Consider the following 20,651-nt stretch of genomic DNA (forward strand, 5'->3'; position numbering starts at 1 on the left):
CATGTGGGCGTGGGGGCCGAGCGTGTGCACATTTCCCCGAGTCCCAGTCCGCCACCTCGCACTGGGCTGTGTTTTCCCAGTGGGACAATGTGGTCTGGGAGAGCAGGGGCCACAGGATCAGCGGCACCTCCGTCCTTGTGGAGACAGGGCCACAAGCCCTGCTCCGGCGGGACCCGGGGACATGCTGCAGACGGCATCCCGAATTCGCGTCTTGAGCTCTCATCCCGCACTCCCAGGACCGATGGGCAAAGGATGGACAGATCGGGGAGACGCGCAGGGCCACCGCCCCACCTGCCCGAGGCTGCGGCCGGCAGACGGGCACCTGCTCCTGAGCCCGAGTGCCGCCTTGCCACCCCGACTCCCTGTATCACTTCCGCCCACAGCTCCCACGGCCTAGCCCACTCCCCAGCCCACAGCCGGGTGAGGCCCCAGCCCCTCCCACCCCCGCCAGCCTCGAGGGGACGGCGTGGCTTGTGGGCCACCATGTGGGACCTTAAACCCCCACACAGAGTCACAAAACCAGCCATGTAATTCAATGCCTGGATTGGCACCTGAGGGGGGTGAGGAGTCGGGGGACTGCAGACCTGTACCCTGTACTCTGCCGAGTCCTGCAGAGCTGCCCCCAGCAGGAGCGATGCGAGGCGATTGTGCTCACGCTTGGGCAGTGAGCCCCCAGCAGCCGCCCGGCAGGCAGAGAGGGTGCCGCGGGCTCCCGGGGCATGCAGTGGCGCCAAGCCCACCGGTCACCTAGCAACCGCGGCCAGGCAGCTGAGCCTCCCCTCGGGCTGGTTCCCAGAGAAACACTCTGGGCATCCCAGCTCTGAACCGGGGTGTGCCCGGGGAGGGGGAGGGGAGATTAAGCCAGGAATGGGCACGAGGTGGGGAGAGGCTGGAGGGGTCAGCCAAGCCCACCGGTCCCCTGAACCCGGGCCGGGGGCTGGCCACGGCCTGCACCACCGCCCCACGCCCAGCGGGAAAGGCCCCGCCACGCCGCCGCGCAGTGCCCCGCTCGGCCTCTCGGCCTGCACTGCCCTCACCCGCCGCCCGAGCTGGGGACGTGCTGGGACGACCCACGGCCTCACCTGCCTGCCGGCACGAGCCGGGCTCAGAGGGAGGCAGGTGGACCCCACCAGGGAAGGGCGTGTCCCGCGTGGGTCTGGGGGAACCATGCCAGCCCGCCTCTCCGGCCTCGATTCACTCAACCGTCCCAGGGGCAGAGCAAGTGGCCCATCCCTGTCTGCGATATCTCTGGGACAGGCCTAGTAGGGCCCTCAAGGACCTTGCAGACCACTGAAGGACAGGCAGTGAGAGGGCGTGACAGAGGGACCCGAGAGGCTGTGGAGCAAGGGTGAGGTGCCAGCAATCCGGGTGACCTGGAGGTGACCTGGGGCGGAAGAGGCTGGCGGGGGCAGGCTACGGGCGTGACACGGGAAAGGAGCCCAGGGAAGCTGGGACGAGGCGCATATGGGGGCGGCGGGCGGGCAGACGGCTCGGGCTGGCCCTCGGGTGCCGCGGGCACGGCCCCCAGCTGGCCTACCTGTGCGGGGAGCTTGTCACCCTCCAGAAGCTTCACCTTGGACTCCAGCTGTCTGATGTACGTGGACGAGGGATCTGCAATGACACGGGAAGGCGGGGGCACGTTAACGTGGTCTCCCATGGGAGAGCTGCCCCCCCCACTACACACACACCCCCCTGCAGAAGCGAGACGAGGGGCGTCCTCGCGAGCTCTCGGCCTCCGCGATGCCTCGGGTCCAAAACGAGTCCCCTCCAACACTCCCCCGATGGGACCCCCACAACCAGGGACATTTTTCCCCACACACAGTATTTGTTAATTGTTTATTTATCAAAAGAAACTATTTCTTAGCCCAAATATTCATGCTTCAAAGTTCAGGAACACAGGTCAGTGACAAATTTCCACGTTAAGTCAATTCAAATTCTTTACGTTCTAAAATCACTCTGCACTCTGAAAGATACCAGCCTTCCTCATCTCCTCAAAATCTTTCATGGAAACATAATTTCTTCCTTGGTTCAGCCACAGCAAACTTATAGAAAGCTGCAATCCCCAGGGAGTCCGGGGTCCACATGGGGAAACTGAGGCTCCCAGGCATGCCAGCTGAGTCCGGGGTCCTCTGCGCCTGACCTGCGGGAGCTCCCACGTGGCTGGAAGAGGCACGGACGGCAGGTAAGCCTCCACATTCCTACACGACGCTCGCCTCCAGGAGCCAGGTGCGGCGACAGGCCTCTGGCACACCCCGACCTGCCCTCTGAACACAGCAGAGGTTGAAACCCCCCGTCCCTCGGCACGCTGACCCCTTTCTACAGTCAGAAGCAGGCGGAATTCCCCGCCCTGCGCCCGGAGCCCTGGTCCTGCCTCGGCCATCAGGGTCAGAGGACAAAATGATGACATGATGACAAAGTCACTCCGGGACAGGCCTAGAGGAGGTGACCTCGTGGGGGAGGGGCCGGCGGGAGGGGAGGGCAGGGGGCCGAGCCGTCCAGGCAGGCGCACGCGCAGGCGCAGAGGCGGGAAGGGCCGGGACCCCGGTTTGCGCCAGGCACTGCGGGGCTCCTCCCCGGGGTGCTGGGCGGTGCCTGCTCCGGGCAGGCCACAGGCTTCTCGTTCACATGGGAACCTCACCAAGGTTCACACAGCCCAGATGCCAGCCTGGGCCCCACGCACCCCGGGCCGGCCGCTGCTGCTCCTGCTGCGCCCCCTCCCCACGACAGGACGCAGGGTCTTCCCAGATCACCCCGCTGACCCTCTGTCTCCGAGGCCAGCTCTCTAGTCCCCACACTACCGCCTCGGGGACTCGGGGACTCCGAATGGACCCCTCGGGGCTTTTAACAGTCCTGGGTGGGCGAAGAGGGCCTGGGCGCTGCTGGAGAACCCGCGGGACCGTCACACGCCGAGGGAATAACAAAGCGTTGTCCACCCCCGGGCACACCCGGCACCACCCAGTAAGTCCCGCCCCCTGGCATCCTCACCGATGACAGAGACGCCAGGCCCCTCCCCCGCTAGTGCCCCGGAGTCCTGGGGTGGCAGTAGCTCTCCCCCCAGCACGCCGTGACCTTCCCGCACCAGGGCTTGGCCCAGGCCCCGAGAGTTCCTGCCCGGCCCCCGAGGCCGCCCCAGTTATGAGCAGCAGCCCCGAGCCCTGTTTGCCTGCGCCACTTTGTTCCCTAGGCACAGGGAAGTATCTCCGGGAGCCCCACCTGGCCAGCCCCCAGACCAGGCCCAGGAGCACTTGCATTTTTAAGCATCAGGCCCAGCTCGGGGCAGGAGCAAGGAGGCTGGCCCCGCCCACTCACCGCTGGGAGTGAGACCGGAGGACCCCCCCACTCGCGGGAGGACTCCCCCCACTCCAGTCACCTCTCAGGAATGCAGAGCCTTCCAGAGAGGGAGGAGGCAGGCCAGCCCCCCCTCAGACCCAGGGGTTACACTGGTAACCACTGGCCAGGCCTGCTGGGGAGCCCCACCGGGGTGGGGTGCTCCCTGCGCTGGCCTCGCCTCACCCCCACTCTAGGTATACCCCTTTGACAGCTGAGGAATTGAGGCTCCAAGAGGTGAAATGGCTTGTTCACAGCACCATGCAGGGCCGCAGCAGAGGTGGGACTGGACCCCAAGCAGTGACCTCGAAGGCCTCTCCGCCGGGACCCTGCACGCACGCCCAGTGCCAGCAGATCCCACCAGCTCGGGCAGGGACCCTGGCTGGCTGGCCTGGCTGACTGCAGCTGTATAAAGGCCTTGCTCGCACCCTTCTTCGTCCCGTGGTCACTACGGTCCATGCCCCTGCCTGCCCCCTGCCTCAGTTTACTCATCAGTGGCCCAAGACTGAGAAGCAATTCCCTGCCCCTTTCCAACCTTGCGGGCAGCCAAGCCAACCGCCCTGCTCACTGTGGCTCCCACCACGGGAGCCAGGCGCAGCCCCGAACTCAGGAGAGGGACCAGCCACCGTGTGCGACCGGCGGTCCTACTCAGGTCGCTAACTCACACATCGACCTTTTGGGAAGGTGGACACCATCCCCACCCACAGTCCCCTGACTATGGGGACGTTTTTGCCTCTCTCTGCCACTTCCATGGAGGACTCAGGAGCTCCGAGCATTTCCCTTGTCCGTCAGACTGCGCCTGGAGTCACAGGCTGGGACGGAATCAGCAGACCTGCCGGGCGGCGAGCGGGAGGGCTGGGCACACGTCACTGCTCCTCTCTGAGGCAGCTGTGCGCTCAGCTGCAGCGGGTCCAACACCCAGGATGGCAGTGAGGAGAAGAGGGGTGACAGAGCCGGCACCAGGGGAGGGACGCAGGCCACACATTCCACAAACGACCCAACGACACTCCAGCCGCCCACCGCCAGTGCCAGACCTCAGGGCCCACGGGCCAGCTGTCCTCCCTAATGCGCCACACGTGGGCACAGACCAGAGGACACGTCCATGGCCCCAGACCAAAGATCGGGCCCCACTCCACCCACCTGTTTGGTTTTGCCCCAAACCGCAAACGGCAGCAGAGAACAAAGCACGCCACAGACCACTGGGTGCGCTGGTTTCCTTTTAAGTTTATAAAGAACAATGTAAGCGTCTTGAAACATTTCAGTTCATCCAGTAAGTCCAAAGGAAGCTATCCTAAAAAATTTAATTCTAATTATGAAGGCTGCAGATAGTATCGGAGTGGTCAAAACTGGAATTAACTATGTGTCTCTCAAGACAGTGACACCCTGTCACCATTCAGACCGCGTTCAGGAAGTTTCTCTCCTATCCACTGTGGAAAACACTTAATGCCAGTGGCGAGAACTGGACACAACGTTACTCGTACGACTGCTGCTACATTTTAAAAACCTTTGCACTGAAATAAATTCAAGAGGAAGCACATGGAAATCCTGAAGGTGGTGATGTCTGCAGGGAGGAATGGGTGATTTTTAACAAGAAACACTGTTTCCTATTAATTTTCAAATAATCTATTTTAAGAATAGGGAGCAATCTTTCTTAAAAAGAAAAAAAAAGAATGGATCAAATGATTGCACCTTCACACTGCAGAGCCACCCAATGACGTCTCTGAAGTATTTAATCCACGGGAGGCAGAGGGGTGGCCGGGAGGGTAGCCCAGACAGGTGGGCTCAACCAGCAACCCTCCGCCCGCTTCTCCCAGCTCTGGCCTGGGACCTGTCCCCAGGCCCAGCCCCAAGCCTGCCCCTCAGGATCTGAGGCTGCCCCCAGCAAGTCTTGGATAAGCCTCCCCTGCCACGCCAGACCCTGGCCGCACACTCAGCTGCCCAAACCGGGTCCTGCACGTTGCCAAGAGCCAGGGAGCAGGACACTGGTCGCCGTGGGAGCGAGCAGGCACCCTGTAGCGGGAAGGAATGAGAAGTGGACGCTCGGGGCAAAGGGGTCTAGGAGGGCAGGGGACTCCGGGAAGGGCCTGGCTCCTGGGCGGGTCGGTCCCTAGCAGCCTGGGAACGCGTGATCTCACTGGCATGGCGCGTCTGAGCCCCAGCCTCTTGGAGACGAGTGTGTAATTAAATTAATCCCAGGGTTTGCAGTAATAAGGAGAAGCACTGAGCGGGAGGGAAGCGTCATCACCGGCTTCGCTGCGGGGGGGGGGGGGGGGGGTAGGGTTGGGGGGTGGAATGAGGGAGCTGACTCCGGAGGGACTCCGGGCTGACTGGCCCTCCTCTGGCTCCTCCTGGGTCCCCGGACCAATTCTGGGTGACTCATGATGCAGCTTCCATCTGGGGGGACAGGTGAGGGGGACTCCCCACCACATTCTCGCTTCTAGGAGCCAGAACATCAGCCCTCACTTCGCCCTTCCTCGAAGATGCCCTGAGCAGCCAGTGGGGTGTGGAAGTCACCAGCCTGAAGGATCCGTGAGCCCCTCCACACTGGTGTCATTCGGCTCCAGCCCAGGGGCCCTGTGCCGGGTCCCGGTGCTAACCAGGAGGCAATCCTGCCTTCTCGTGACCTGTGAGACCAGGTGCCACCTCCTCTCCCAGCCTGGTCCCCTCCCTGGCTAGGCAGGGCCACCACAGCTTCCCCTTCCATCCCTACCATAAGAACGTAGGGCCAGAGGCTGTGTGGTCACCGCTGGAGCCCCCCGTCACCTACACACCGCCCGGCACCGTGGGCCCCCGGAAAGTCTGGGGACCTGGCAGGAATTCACCCTGCCACTGGGTCGGGCCAGCTGCCCAAAGGAGTCAGGTGGTGCTCAGCCCTGCAAGCTCCCACCAGCAGTGGCTACCAGGGGAGGCAGGAGCAGGCCTGTGACGGTGACACGAGGTCACCGGCGCTGCACACGCTGCACACGCTGCACACGCTGCACACGCTGTCGTGGGCCAACCTCGCCCGGAGCTTGCATCTTATTTGGGTGAGACAGGGCTCAGGGAGGAGCAGGTTATGCGGAAGGGGCCGTCTGGGAGCCCAGGTGGGGGCCGGGAAACGGGGCAGGGGATGGGAGGGCGGAGGGGGCGGCAAGCCACCGGGGAGCTCCGGGGGTCTCAGCGTTACTCGCCTGCCCAAGTGCTCACTGGTGGGGCAGGGGCTGCTCCCACGGGGAGGGACCACGGAGGCTGGAGCTCTGCCCACCCGGAGGGCGGACGGGGGAGCCCCCAGGCAGCGCTGCAGGCACCAGCGGGTGACGCCCGTGGTGAGCGCAGAAACGATAAGTGCCTCCGGGACCCGGGCAGGATGCCAACGGTGTCTGCCACTGCTCGGGAGAGAGTACAACGTCCCCTCTCTGCACCGGCGGGAGCGGAGGCTGGGGGAGGGGCAGCGTCACAGTGACACACAGTGACACAAAGGACCTGACTCTCCAGCAACTGCCCCTTCCAGGGTCCCCGGCAGCGCCGCCTCCCTCGCAGAGCCCTCCCACTGAGCAGAGTCACACGAGGTCTCGGGGACAGGCGGGCTTTGTGGCAGGTCATTAGCGGGCCCGGCGGACCCGGGCTCCCTCCGTGGGCACGACCAAGCGGCCTGACATTCGCACGAGGCTGCTCGGCTGATTAAATTCCCTTCTCCTTCCACTTCATTAAGAGGGTCGCGGCGGCATCAGGGCCGACGGCTCCACGGGGGCGGGAGGGCCTCATTAAACACAGTTCCCTCCTCGTTCTAGGGCTCCCTGCCCCCTCTGCCCCTGGGTGAGACCGGCTCTGACAGCACCTGCCTCCTCGGCTTCTGTCCCCTCTCCCCGGCCAGGACGTGCCCCCCAGGGTATGTGCCCCGCACAAATCTGCGGTTTGTGGGAGCTGGAAAGTGGGGGACCCAAGAGGCGCCCCCCCTCCGGGTGGTGGCGCCATCCTCCCTGACGTGAGCAAGGTGCTCCTCCCACAGGTAAGCACAGACCCTCCGCTCCCAAGGGGAGGCTCTGCCATCCCTGACGGGCGCAGGAATGAGGTACAGCCAGGTGCCGAGTCCCACGGGTGGAGCCGGCCTGGAGCTCTGTCCACTGCTGTGGTCGAGCGTGTGCCCCTCCGAAGTGCCTGCGTTGAAACCTCCTGCCCACTGTGATGGTGTGAGGGGGGGGGGCCTTCGGGGGCGGACCAGGTCACGAGGGCGGGGCCCTCACGAGTGGCGTTGGTGCTCCTTTAGGAGAGCCCAGGGAGCTCTCGGCCCTTCCACCACGCGAGGACGCAGTGGGGAGACACGGAACCAGGGGGCGGCCCTCACCGGACCCCGAATCTGCCGGCAGGACGATCCCAGACACGCGGCCTCCAGCTCGATGGGAGGTAAACGCCTGCTGCTCACAAGCCCCCAGTCCGGGGTGTCCCGCTACCGACAACGGTGTGGGGGTCACCAGAGGGAAGCGGGGTGCAGAGGGAGAAGAGGGCAAAGGGGCCACATCCACGCTGACGGGCGTGCGGCTCTGGTGAGCACACGACGCAGCGCGCGGGTGAGGCTCCGAGAGGACCGCACGCCTGAGCCCTACGTGACCTTACTACCCAGTGTCGCCCCGACAAGTCGTTTAAAATGAAAAACGAAACGTCGACACCCACGCCACTGAGCACCAACGGCGTGCCTCACGCACGTTCACGTCTCCCCGCGAGCCGGCAGCAGGCCCCCCGTTTACGGATGAGGAATCGGGCTCGGGGAGGCGACGTGAGGGCTGTGGACTGGCCCCGGCCTCCTCCTCCTCCTCCCGGGCAGCCGCCCCCTCCCTCCGGCTCAGTGCGGCCTGGACCTGAGATGGCAGCAAAGGCCACACCTCCAGGCAGCGACCGGTCCACGGCCGGTGTGACGCCCCTGGGCAGCGGCTGCCTCCCCACCCTGCCCCTGCCCTGAGGCCGGGCTCGGCAGGACTTGGAGCTGACCGTTCCTGCAGGCCTCGGCTCTGACGCATGAGCATTTCCAGGTGTCCCCGGGGAGACCCGGGACCCTCGTCCAACAGAGTGTGCAAATGGTCCTATCTTTCTAAAGGGTTTGGAGGACGTTCCGACCCAAGGCCCCCGTGCTCTCCGGACCCAAGGGGAATTCCCAAGACTGGGAAGAACCCATGGGTTTCACGACAGGCCACCGGCGGGGCATGAGCTCCATCACTAGGGAGAAACGAGCAGGCGCCGAATAGCCTCCGCCTAGGCAGCCTCTGCTGACGGCGCCGCTGAAACAATGAAGGTCCCCAGCGTGGCTGCCAGGCCGTGGGACGCTGTCGCCGACCTCTGTGCGGGTGCGCGCACCCTGCCGCCCTCCGCTCCCCCGGGGACCCTCACCGGGGGCGCGGAGACAGGATGCTCGGAGAGGGACCAGGTCTGCCGGGGCCACAGAGCATCGCACCTTCTGTCCAAGGACACGGCCCCTTCTTCGAGGGGGGGGAAGAGCTGCAGGGATAACCACACGCACCGGAGGGCGAAGAGCGGAGCGGAGAGAGACGGCCCAGGGGCGAGCGGGCCAGAGCCAGCGCCCCCGGGCGGAGATCGGCAACTCCCTCCTCCGGTGACGCCGAGGGCTGCCCGGCGTCCGGAGAGCAGGCGGGCCCTGGGTTGGAACAGCCTGCGAACTCCCTCCGGGAGGAGGCAGCATCGAGGCTGAGCACTGAAGAGCGAGCAGGACTCTGGGAGGCAGGCAGGCAGGGTGGGGATAGAAGTCAAGTCCGAGATGAAGGCACAGTGTGAATGAGCAGAGGCACCGAGATGGGACCGCAGCGGGCAGGCTCGGGAACCGCTGAGCCACCAGCGTCTGCCTCCTGGTGCACAGCACGGCTCCAGGAGGCGCGGGAACGTGAGACAGCTGTTATTAATGCATGAAGGCGAGCAGGCTGGGGGAGCATCGGGTTCCCGGGTGGCGGCAGCCCCGAGCTGGGCCGGCCTGCGGGTGTGGGCATACCGGCCCCCGCTGCGCCCTCCTCCAACCCCGCCTGCCTGCCTGGGCCGCACACGGGGTTCTGCAGAGTGGTACGGGCCAGCTCGGTGATGACGTCCGGAGCCCTGGACGTGGGAGAGAGTTCTCACGCCCAGGCAGGCACCGAGAGAGAAGCCTCTTTCCCATTTGTGCGGGCGGTTTCCTGGGTACCTCACGCGTCAGCAGTCACCGAGCAGAACCCCAACTCTCCCGTCCCCAGGTGTAACCCTCACACTGAGCAGATGACGCAGGTCATTTTATTACTGTCGCTGTTTATGGAAGAAGAGCCTGAGTCTTAGACAGGTTAAGTAGCAAGGCCAAAGCCACACAGCAGAAACACCGCCCAGGTCACAGGTGTCCAACCTGCCGGCGTCCAGCCCCTCCCACGGCCCCACGTTCATGCCAGGAGATGCGGGATCACGGACACCTCAAAGGCCACTGAACAGTAAAACGGAACAGCCACGACTGAAGCCCCGCCCTCTCCAAACGGAGCCCAAAGGGGAAAGAAAATTAATGGGCGCAGAGAAAAGCAAACGGTCACATTAATGAAAACTGGGATCCCTCCACGCCGGCCGCTCGGCCTCCCTGGATAAGGCACATGGCTGTCCCTGGGCTGCCATCTGCCCCTCCAGGTGCTGCACGAGCCGCTCCAGGGACCCCCACGGACCAGCGCCCTCCCCACCCTGGGCCACAGGAGCGCCTGGAGTTTAATTCCCGGAAAAGCCACGAGGCCTCCCGACCTGCGCTGTATCTCGAGGGAACAGCCGAACGGGAAGGCAGATCCCCACAGGCTCGTTTAGAACGAGCCCCCATGGGTCTGCCCGGCGGCCCCCGGTGTCCTCCCACCAAAAACTCACTCATGACTCCGCCTGCCGCTGGGGAGCCTGACAAGCCACCCTGAAACTGTCACGGCTTCAATCCAGGGAGAAGGGGACAGAAGAGGACGCCTCTCCTGGGCCTTCCGTTTGCACAACCGGAAACTGACCTGTGTGCGCAGGTGAAGGCACTGTTAATGTCCCCTCCCCCACCGACCCTGATTTCACTCCAAACGGGAATTGCTGAAAACGGCCAAGAGCAGATGTGCGTAGGTCCTGCCGGGCAAGGACACACACCCGCACGGCCGCTGAGTCACCCCCGCCTGTGGCTCTCAGCATCACCGCACGACGCGCACCTGGCTTCCCGGGGACCGTTCAACACTGGCTCTCTTCTCCCCTCAGACCGACTGGATTGCACTGTGGGGGAGGAGTCCGGACATCGCATACATTTTCGACGTCCTCCTGGAGATTCCGACCTACGCACAGGGCTGGGAACGCTGGTCTAAGCTGAGTGGCTCTTGGGCTCCATACCCAAGGGGCCCCACGCCCACCTGGCCCTGACTCCTCATTGGTGGGGCTGGCCCCCCGCAAATGCAAGCACATTACGGCGATTGTGGCGAGCCCAGGACAGGCAGGACTGAAGTCTGGGGTTTAGGGTCGAGGAATAAGCAGGTATTGAGCTCCCCAATATATGTGCCAGGCCCCTTCGCGGCAAAAAGGGGAGTCGGGTGCTGGTTTCAGGAGAAAGGGGCGTTTGCTTTCATCATTCGCTCAGCCCAGTCTCTCCCGGGAGCCAGGCGGGCCCTGCACGAGGCGCTGGTCAGGCCAGAATGGGGCCAGCTATCCAGCAGAGGAGGCAGGAACCTGGGGACATTCCGGCCGCACGCGCGGAGGCCGGGAGGTGTGGCAGGTGGAGCAGGACAGGGACGCCGAGGCCCGGCGGGACGACCGCGCCCCTGTAATTAGGCAGGGCAGCGAGGACCCGCCCCGCCAGACGTGACACCGACGTGGAGTGCGGGCAGCACGCTGCGCTTGCCACGCTCACGTAGAACCCACACGGAGAGGCTGGCTGTTCACCGGGGGCCGGCACGAGGCCGGCTTCATGGTGCCGTTCCCCGGACGGCCAGGGGAGGGCGTGCTCTCCCAGCCGTGGGCAGGACCCACTTCCCTCACACCCAGGCACATTGCAAAATGGGTGCGGGACGTGACCAGCAGACGCCCCGCACCCGCGACAGTCGACAGTCACGGAGACTCTGGCTGGGGAGAGGCAGTGTGGCTCCGGGGAAGACCCTGGGCCCAGGGTCCCAGCCCCGGCAGCTCCCTCTGCACAACCCGCACATCACCGCAGGGGACTGGTCTCGGCCTGGCCTTGGGAACTGTACTCAGCAGACTTCTGTGCCCCCAAAGCAGCCCCCGCCGTAACCCCCAGCATCGGTGACCGCGTGACTTCCCACAGCAAGAGCCGGCCGTGCGATTGAGGTCACGGAACTCCAGACGCAACTCTGGCCTGGACTATCCAGGTGGGCCCAACCTAATCGCAGGAATGTTTAAAAACGGAGCGGGCGCTCTTCCCGGCTGTGGTCGGAGGGGGCTGTGGTCGGAGGGGGACGTGACTGGGGAAGGACAGTCAGCAGGGACTGCCGGCTCTGGAGGTGGGGGAGGGGCGGCCTCGGGAAGCGGGGGAGGCCGGAGCACCTCTCTCCCCTCAGGCCTCCGGAGAGCGGAACTGTGAGATAGTCGCTTTGCGTGGGCTTAGCCACCGAAGTCGCGGGGAAGTGTGACAGCAGCCAAAGGAGACTCACACGTAAAGTAAAAGCCGCGGCCATGTGACCCTGGACCGCTTGCCTAGCACTCTGCGCCTCAGTTTCATTTAAAAAGAGTTCGAAGCCAGCCTTCGAAGGCTGCCGCCGGCACCGTGACTTCGAAAGCCCCTGGCACTTCAGAGATAGATGCTCAGGAAGAACCGGCCCTCCCTTCCACGGCCCACACCCCGACGGGGTGACCCGGATGGGAGAACGGCGCGCCGAGGAGACACCCGCGTCCACTGCGAGCCGGACCCCGGCCGGGCTCGCCCGGGCCCCGGCTCCTGTCTCCTTTCCAGATCTAGCAGAGGCTGAGGCCCCACCACAATCTTTACAAAGTGGGGTCTGAATCTGATTCAGGAACGTCGCACGTGAAGGTCGTTTGAAGCGGACGTGATGGCGTTTGCTCGTAAAGCAAGGGCCCCTTCTCTATTTTGGGTTGAGGTTTTGGCAGCGTGCAGAGCGCCGGGGCCACCGAGCTGCTGTGACATGGGAACCAAGCGAGGCTGGCCCCACACGTGGCAGAGAAGCCCTCGTACAGAGTCCCCAGGCCAGAGGGATCCTAGTGACTGGTGGCCACCCAGTCCGTGTTCACAGACGGAGCAGGTGGCCTGTGGGGTTTGGGGTGGGGAATGAGCAGGTGACTAAAGGCTGAGGCCAGAGCCATGAGGCCAGGCTCGGCCTCTTGCATCCCAGCAAACTGCCCCGCTGTTGAAAGCCCAGGACACAGGGCTCAAGAGAGAGACCAGGCCAAATCCAGGCAGGAAGGTGGGTCCAGCAAAGAAGAAAGGAACCAGCAAGAGAAGAAATGGCCCAAGCCGGCACCCACCAGGGCCCCAGGCCCAACTGGCAACAAGAACCCCACCCAGGCTGAGGGGAAGGCCAGGGAGGGTGTCCTGGGTCACAGGTCACCTGGGGGGTCTGACCCGAATGCCACAAGGGTGGGAGCTGGGTGGTCCAGGTGATAGGCTCAGGGCAGGAGAGGGGACCAAGCTCTTCTTCCCAGGCCAGGTAAGTCTGTGCCCTGACAAGCCCCACCCCCATCAGGCTGAGACCACCTCCAGCTGCCCCTGGCACACTGGGAAAATGGAGGGCTGCTCCTGCAGGACAGGGGTGGCTGGGCAGGGCCTGGGCTGCCGCCTGGGTGTGCTGCAATCTCGCCCCTGACCTGACCAGCCTGAGAAGCCAACAGACTGTGCTCGTGCGCCTGAGGTCATTGTGGGGGCCAAGAGGCTGGCCCGGGAGGGTATGCACCGCCGTGGCCCGGGCCAGGCTGCCAGGGAGGAGGCGGGCAGAGCCTGGGTGTGGTCAGCAGGTCCAGCTCGCCGTGTGTGCTGGGCAGGAACATCCCCGCCGGAGCCTCAGTGTTCCCTCGGTACCGTGGAGACGGGTTCAGGCTCCGGGAGCCTCCCAAACAGAAGGGCACATGCCCTGCGCGACACACCTGCAGCGGAGGGATACGGCATCGCAGGACCCGGTGCCCACGTGGACTCCGGGTTCTGGGATGCGGGGGGCCTGCCGGCCCGGCTGCCGCCCAGCTGCGTTCCCGTCCTGCCATCCCTCATGGGCTCAGGATTGCCTTTCACCCAGTAAATCCGGCCGAAACTGCCCTTTGGACTCACGGTTCTCCCCACAAGGGAGAGTGTGCACAACTCCTGGGGCCCGAAGGTCACCTCACCTTGATGAACTCGATAAATTTGACAGCAGTGGGTGGCCCGAAATAGGGCTGACAGACCAGGAGCCTACTGTCCCGCTGGCCAGGCACTTGGTCACCCAGCTACTGAGGACGCACCAGGGGTGGGATCTGAGGGGGAGAGGGACCTCCCCTGACAGCCGGAGTAGGTCAGGAGGCCTGAGGTCAGCCGGCTCTCTGCAGCCACAGCTGTGTGACCTCACGCTAGTGACTAAACGTCTCTGAGCCTCCGCGTCCTCGTCTATAATGGGCAGGCTGGTGCCCGCTCGCCAGGCTGCTGGGATGACTGAAACCTCCAGGCCCGGCCGCCACAGCTCATGGGCGCGGTTAATGACTTTCCCACAGGTCCTAGCAGAGCCTTCACGAGCACAAACCCAGGGTCTGGCTCCTTCCGCAGCCCTGGAGCCAGGGACGTCCCCAGGGGCCGGGGCAGCTCCTGCCTGCAGCCCCTGTGGGCGGACCCCGCCTCCCCTGCCCGCCCTGCAGGGGGTCCCGCGCCGCCTGCTCCAAAACTCTGTCCTCACTGCTTTCCCAGTGGTCCCCTCCCCAGCCTCGTTCCTCCCGGCCCTCGGTGCCCTCACCCCCCACCTCGCAGCTGGAGGTGACTGTGGTGGTCCCCACACAGAGCTCCGCAGCACCTCTGGCCAAGCCTCCAGTGCTGGGGAGCCCCCGGGTCCCTGCGCCCCGACAAGGAGGCCCCTCGCCTGGGTGGGAGGGGCCCTGTGCCCGAGCTCGTCTACACTGGAGTATGTGCCCGCGTTCCAGTCCCTGCAGGCTGCGGCACACACCGAGGCTGGTGCCCGGGGAAGGCTGGCAGCCCTCACATGCCTGCACACTACCTGCGACCCCCGAAGCCCTGCCCTGGCCCGTGCAGGAACCACGAGCCCTACCCCCGGACCGGACAGCCCCTCGGGCCCTGGCAGGTGACCGGCGGAGCTCGTCATTCTCAAGGGCACACAGGCGTCTCTGGTGAGGCGGGAAGTCTGCATACGAGCGGCCTGGGCTCAAAGTCCTGGTGTGCCCACGGGCAGGTCCCCTCCCCTCTCTGGGACCCAGAGCGCCCCTTTGTACGGTGAGGGAGTGGGGACCTCCAAGAGTGCTCTGGCACAGGAGGGCGTGGGGGGCACAGGTTCCTCACGTAAGGGCACCGCCGCGCCTGCCCACGCAGCTGTGTGCACCGCCCCGCCCCCGCCCCCGTGTTCCGCCCCTCCCCCCACCTGCCCACGCAGCTGTGTTCACTGCCCCCCTGCCCACGCAGCTGTGTTCACCGCCCCCCTGCCCACGCAGCTGTGTTCAGCCCCTCCCCCCACCTGCCCACGCAGCTGTGTGCACCGCCCCGCCCCCGCCCACGCAGCTGTGTTCCGCCCCTCCCCCCACCTGCCCACGCAGCTGTGTTCCTTTAAGGAAGATATGGACGAGAACAGGCCCGAAGGTCAGGAAGCTGGGGCCAGGATGAGGTCAGCGTTTGGTTACCAACGAGAACAAACAGGTGTCGGTTGTACAGGGGTGGGGCCGGCGGGAGAGGTGCCACAGGGAAGTCAGGTGGGCAGGGCGGGGCGCCAAGGAGGCACCCTCTGTGTCGTCACTCCCACAGGTGACAGGTGACGGCTGGCCGCCAGAAACTGCCACACAGCCAGCTCCTGGTCTCAGTGGGAGGACAGTGCAGGGCCTGAGAGGGGACCCCAGGGGGCTTTGGCGGTCGGGGCGAGAGGGCCTTAAAGGTCAGCCTATGCCAAGCTCTCCTAGCACCGTGGTGAACCAGGGACCCCAAGGTATTCACCAACTTGTCCGTGGTCACAGGCCATCGGCGGTTGTGGCCAGGACAAGGGCAGGATCCCAGGCGCCACCTGGCCCTATAAGGGTGCACATCAAACTCTAGTCTCTTTCTGTGCGGTCCACAGCCAGCCGTTTGTCCTGGGCAAGGTGACAATGACAATAATACTGAGAGCCAAGGGTTACAACCCCAATGGATAAATTCAGAATCCTTCTGTCCACACACAGGCTGATGAGGAAGACGGAGGGAAGGCCTCTCACAGCAGAATGCCACCTGCTAAGTTAGGAGGACACAGGACGTTAGTAGGTCCCTGTCACCACAGGCAGGCTGGGAACCAGCAGAGGCAGACCCAGCATGGGAGTGTCCGGTGAGGACAAGACACCCACACAGTCTCCAAGTGCCTCCCACAGGTTATGTATTAATGACAAAGATCACTAACCTCTCTGTGGGACGGACACCTGTGGGAAACTCCTAAAGCAAGTGACCAAGTTGGCTCCCAAGCATGGCGCAACCAGGCACCTCCTGACAGGATGTGCCACCCATGCGGCCTCCCCTCGGAGCCAGTCCAGGCCACACACACAACCTGCGTGCCACCGTGGGGCGACGTCCAAGACACGTGGCTGATTTGCACGCCTCTAAAGTGTCCAAGAAATGACAGGTTCTGAGTGAAAGAAGGCTCAAGAGAGTATCCGGTATATGACCCTGGACCAGGAAGTCCTGTCCGCGAAGCCCCGTGTCGGGCCCGGGGGCGGGGGGGTCGGCGTGTAAGTCCCAGGTGTTGACCGCCTCCATGTCACTACGCAACGGTCCTTGTTCCTAAGGAGCTCACGGTAGAGCCTTCAATAGACTGACATGATGTGTTAGCTCCAACGTCTCCTGAATAGTCAGGAAAAACAGTCTGCAGTCTGCACACAGGGAAACGAGGCAAAAACCCCTGGAAGAACCTCAGGAGTCCGTGGACTATTCTCGCCACGTTTCTGTAACTTTAAACTCACCTCAAAAGAAAGGAAGGAAGAAAGAAAAACAGCTTCACCACCTTTCCAGGACCTCACGGGAGGCACTTGACCTCTGCTGTCTTATCTGACCCTCACAGCAACCCTTTGAGAGAGACGCAGTTATTTTCCATTTATCAGTGGGGAAACTGAGGCCCAGAGAAAGGAAGTGACTCCCCAATGTCACACAGCCGGAGGCAGCGCGGCGGGGATGGGAGCCCAAGGCCCGTGCCTGCTCTCACCCACCAGCGCTCACGATCCTGGGGACGCCCCCAGCCGCAGCCCAGACTGCGGGCTGGACCGCAGGCCACCCCCGCCACCCAAGGGACACTGGCCCCTTGGCCGCTCTGTGATCCTGGACAGGTGGGCTGGTCCTCCCCCCGCCTGTGCTCAGTTTCCCCACCAGCACAGAGGTGAAGGGGCTGGGACAGAGACACTGGCCCGGAGAAGGGCTGCCAGGCCACCCAGGCTCCCTCCCACTCGCCCCAAAGGGTGCCACGGAGGCACGTTAAATGAACCTAATTAGCTTCCTGCATCGGATGCCGGAGGCAAAAGCGGGCTGAAACATTGTGCTGACAAGCAAGCAGGCCCATCCCTTGTCCTCTCATCTGTAGACATTTAGGAAAAAAAAATACTGCGTCTTAGTCCACATCCTTCCAAACATAACACGTCAAGAAGATGAAACATCACAGGAGAAAATGCATTTTCAGCTCAGTCTTAGGGGAAAAAAAAAAAAATCAGCCTCTGAACACACTTGAAACGTCCGTGCAGGTCAACGTTAGAGCAACCCAGGAAATCTCTGTGGGCTCTCGGGGTCGCCCTGCCAGGCCTCTGGCGCTGGCTGATGACAGGTCACTGCAGACAGAGGGGTGACGGCTTCAGACTCGGCTCCAGCCGGCCAGACGGCCACCCGCCTCTGAGCGTGCTCTCCAGCGCCCTTCATCTCCCGGGGGGGTAAGGGACGATGCAGAGCTTCGGACGTGGGCAGAGTCGTGTCCCCCACATTCGTGTTCTTCCAGAACCTCGGAATGTGACCTTATTTTGATAAAAGTCTTCGCAGCCGTGATCGAGGAAGGGCTCCAGCTGAGATCACTCTGGACTAGGAAGGGCCCCAAACCCCTGCAAGTGTCCATATAAGGACAGAAAAGGACACAGGGACACAGAAGAGGGCGGGCAGGGATGTGGCCACAAGCCACGGAACGGCGAGGGCGGCCGGCGGCCACCAGAAGCCAGAGGAGACGAGGAAGGATCCGGTCCGCCCGCCCTCGGAGCCTCCCGGAGGAACCGGCCGGCCAACACCTTGATTCCGGGCCTCGGTTCTCCAGCACCGAGAGAGAATGAATGTCCGCTATTGTGAGCCCCCAGTTCGTGAGTCACAGCAGCCCCGAGAAACAAACACACCTCCTCGGAGGTCTTTAAGGGTCAAAATGGGAAGATGCTGAGCACGTTCCGGTCACACCGTGTCACCGCCAGCCTGAGCCGCCCTGAGTGCCATCCGCTGTACTTCCCACAGAGGCTTCCGCGGAGCTAAGTCAGAGCCCCAAAACCAGGTGCGACCCCACCCAGCCAGAGGTCACCGGCGACCCCGCCCAGCCAGAGGTCACCGGTGGCCGAAACCACTGCTGCGAATGAAAGGTACCTGCCTGTGCCATCAGAAGGTAGTCCGTTTGTCCAATTTATGTGCAACTATTACCGAAATTGCGGTTAGCCCACTTGAAAGGGTGTTGTGTGGCCACTGATTTATGAAGACCAAGAAGGAAAAAAAAAAGCCTCTGGTGTGATGTTGCACGAAGAAAGCCCGATTCCACGTTACACACACATCGAGACGACCAGCAGCCGAAACACGCACGCGTGAGGGCAAAAGAAACGGTTCGACCTCAGGGGAACATCTCCAGGGCAGGGTCGGGGGGACGGGGCTGAATGCGTCTTCGTTTGATTTCTACTTGGCCAAATCTTCTTCTTCCTCTAGTGAACATGTATCCTCTTAGAAATAAAAGTCCATCAGTCGAATCTGTGCCTGGCTCGTGCCGCCCACTGCCATGGCCATGCAGCTCCTCTGGCACACCCCCAGTCCCCCCCGGGCTCCCCAGCCCCCCGCCAGCTGCCACCCTGGCCAGTGTGCCCCGGACACCAGCAACAGGGACCCAGGAGCTCTCAGCCCAGAGCTGCGCCTGAGTGGACACCACCAAGGGCTCCCCGCTCATCCCCGCGAGCAGAGGGGTCGCCAGACCGCACACGCGGCCTCACACCTGCCCACACGTGTCTCAGTTCAGACACGGCAGCTGGGGCCGGCTCCGTGGGGAAGGGGCAGGGGGGCCGGGCGGGTGACCTTCGGACAGCCCATGACCCTTCTGAGTCTCGAGTTTTCCCGCCTGTGTAGCGGTGGCGATTGCACACACGGAGAGGAGGGGCGAGCGCTGGCAAAGCCCCCCGAATGGAACCGCGGGGTCAGGAGGGGGCGTGGCAAACACCTCCCAGAGCAGCTTAGAGGCCCCCACCACTCCCGACGCAGGACAGACGCTCATCTGACCCTCTGAGCAGCCCACCCCCGACCTCCAGGCGACGGGCACCAGGCTCACTTTGCAGGGGAGGCTCAAGGCTCAGATCTACCCAGCAGGTCCCCCGGGCCTTTTCCCCAGGACATTCAAATGCCATTGAATGAGGGTACGTACCTCAGCTCAGAGGGCCCCGGAGTGCACACTCCACCCCGCCCTCCCCCACACCCCATGGCCTGGAGAAAGATCACACACTCAGGAAAAGTCAAGCTGGTCTCCCACAGCCCCCGAGGACGCAGTAGGTTAAACAGCCACAGCCAGCTCTGCCCTGACGCTGGAGCCCACGGGAGCCTGAAAAACCCCTCTGCAGAGAGAACCAAGGTCCGGGGAGGGTTTGAGCCCCACAGGAAGGCGCAGATGTGGGATGAGAAGCCAGGGCCCACCCAGCCCGGGGCCTGCCCGCCACCCGCCGTGGCCCGGGGGTGGGCCAACAACTTCCCCAGGTCCCAGGCCACAGCCATAACAGAAAGACAGACAGCCATGCCCCACAGAGCCACCTCTGTGGTGGTCATGTGCTGCTGCAGCCGCAGGCCAGAGCCCTCGGTGAGGCTGCCCCCGAGGGCACGGCTTGGGGGCGCCTGTGGCCTCTGTGCCAGGCCCGCTGCCCCTCGCTGTGGGTCCCAGCGAGCTGGACCAGAAGACACGTGCCCTGCTTCTCGGCTCCTGGCAAGGCCCTCCTGCCCTGAGACCCGCACAGCCTGGCCAGCGCGGGCCGACCACGCCTGGGCCGGCCACTGGGACACAGTCCCCTGTCCTTTCTACCCGATTCTTGGCGGGGGGCTGTGTTTGCGAAGGGGGCGCCCCTGCCCTTTTCAACAGAGCCCAGAGCCACTGACCCCCAGGCTCGCACTCGGTGCGGAGGGTCCGCGGCACGCCGCCCACCCCACGATGGGGCTGACGTCCACCCGGACACGGAGGCGGAGACCAGCCCGGGCCAGCAGCACGGCCACCACGTCACTCGTGCCCAGGACTCCCGACGGGCCGACAACCCGAGACGGCTCTGCTTCCTCGGGCCCCACGGCCAACGGGGCCTCCGAAAGGGCAGACGTGAGGAGGCCACCCCAGACCCGAAGTCAGGGGGGGCAGGGAGACCCACGTGCCTGGGCCCGTCCCACCCAACCCTGAGCGCAGAGCGGAGCCAAGCGAAGGCGCAACTTTCACGCCCCTGGGGCCGGGCGCTCTGCCGGACCGGCAGGGCCGTCCGCTGGCTCGCGGCACCCACCGCCCACCTCCGCCCAGCCCCGACGCTCGGGGATCACCCAGCTGGGAGGGCGGGGCCAGGCGGCAGCGAGCCCACAGGCCCTGACCCGTCGTCAGCCCGGCACCCAGCCTCCCGCCTGGGCCTGCGGGCGCCTCCTTCCCCAAGCTCGGGCCTGCAGCTCCGAGGGCAGGGTGCTCACGGGCAGTGCCCGCTGTCCCTGGCGGCCCGGGGGTCCGTCAGGAGCAGCAGCTGCGCCCAAGGAGAGCCTTCCCGCAGCTGCCGCTGCGGCGACGGGCGGAATGACGCCCCGGCCTGTCTGGGCTGAGCACGGGGACAGCACGAGCTTGGGCGAGTGACTCTGGCAACCAGGCCACACTGGCGTTGCTCCACTACCCGGCAAGAAGGGACATGCAGTCGGGGGAGAGGCGCCGGGGCCAGCCAGGGCCTCCAGCCCCAGAGCCCGGGCACCCGCAGCCGTGCCCCGGATGGGCAGACGCTGCCAC

The 20,651-nt window shown here is 64.3% G+C and overlaps 1 protein-coding gene across 2 annotated transcripts in view; it reads right to left on the reverse strand.

Annotated features, from left to right (window-relative positions):
* Nucleotides 1-20,651, reverse strand: part of CCDC85C (coiled-coil domain containing 85C) — a 74,428-nt gene that overhangs the window by 16,675 nt on the left and 37,102 nt on the right. The window contains exons 1-2 of one of the 2 annotated variants that reach the window (XR_004950115.1): nucleotides 13,378-14,805; nucleotides 1,556-1,611 (exon numbers count right to left, since the gene is read on the reverse strand). Coding sequence is in view for 1 of the 2 variants with exons in the window: in XM_016160403.2 (XP_016015889.2) it covers nucleotides 1,538-1,611 (74 nt within the window). In the remaining variant the exon portion in view is untranslated. Of the gene's footprint in view, nucleotides 1-1,537; nucleotides 1,612-13,377; nucleotides 14,806-20,651 lie in introns of those variants that run through there. The other variant, XM_016160403.2, reaches the window with a different exon arrangement.

Source organism: Rousettus aegyptiacus, unplaced genomic scaffold, assembly GCF_014176215.1.
Source record: "Rousettus aegyptiacus isolate mRouAeg1 unplaced genomic scaffold, mRouAeg1.p scaffold_m13_p_3, whole genome shotgun sequence".
In the NCBI taxonomy this organism is placed as follows: domain Eukaryota; kingdom Metazoa; phylum Chordata; class Mammalia; order Chiroptera; family Pteropodidae; genus Rousettus; species Rousettus aegyptiacus.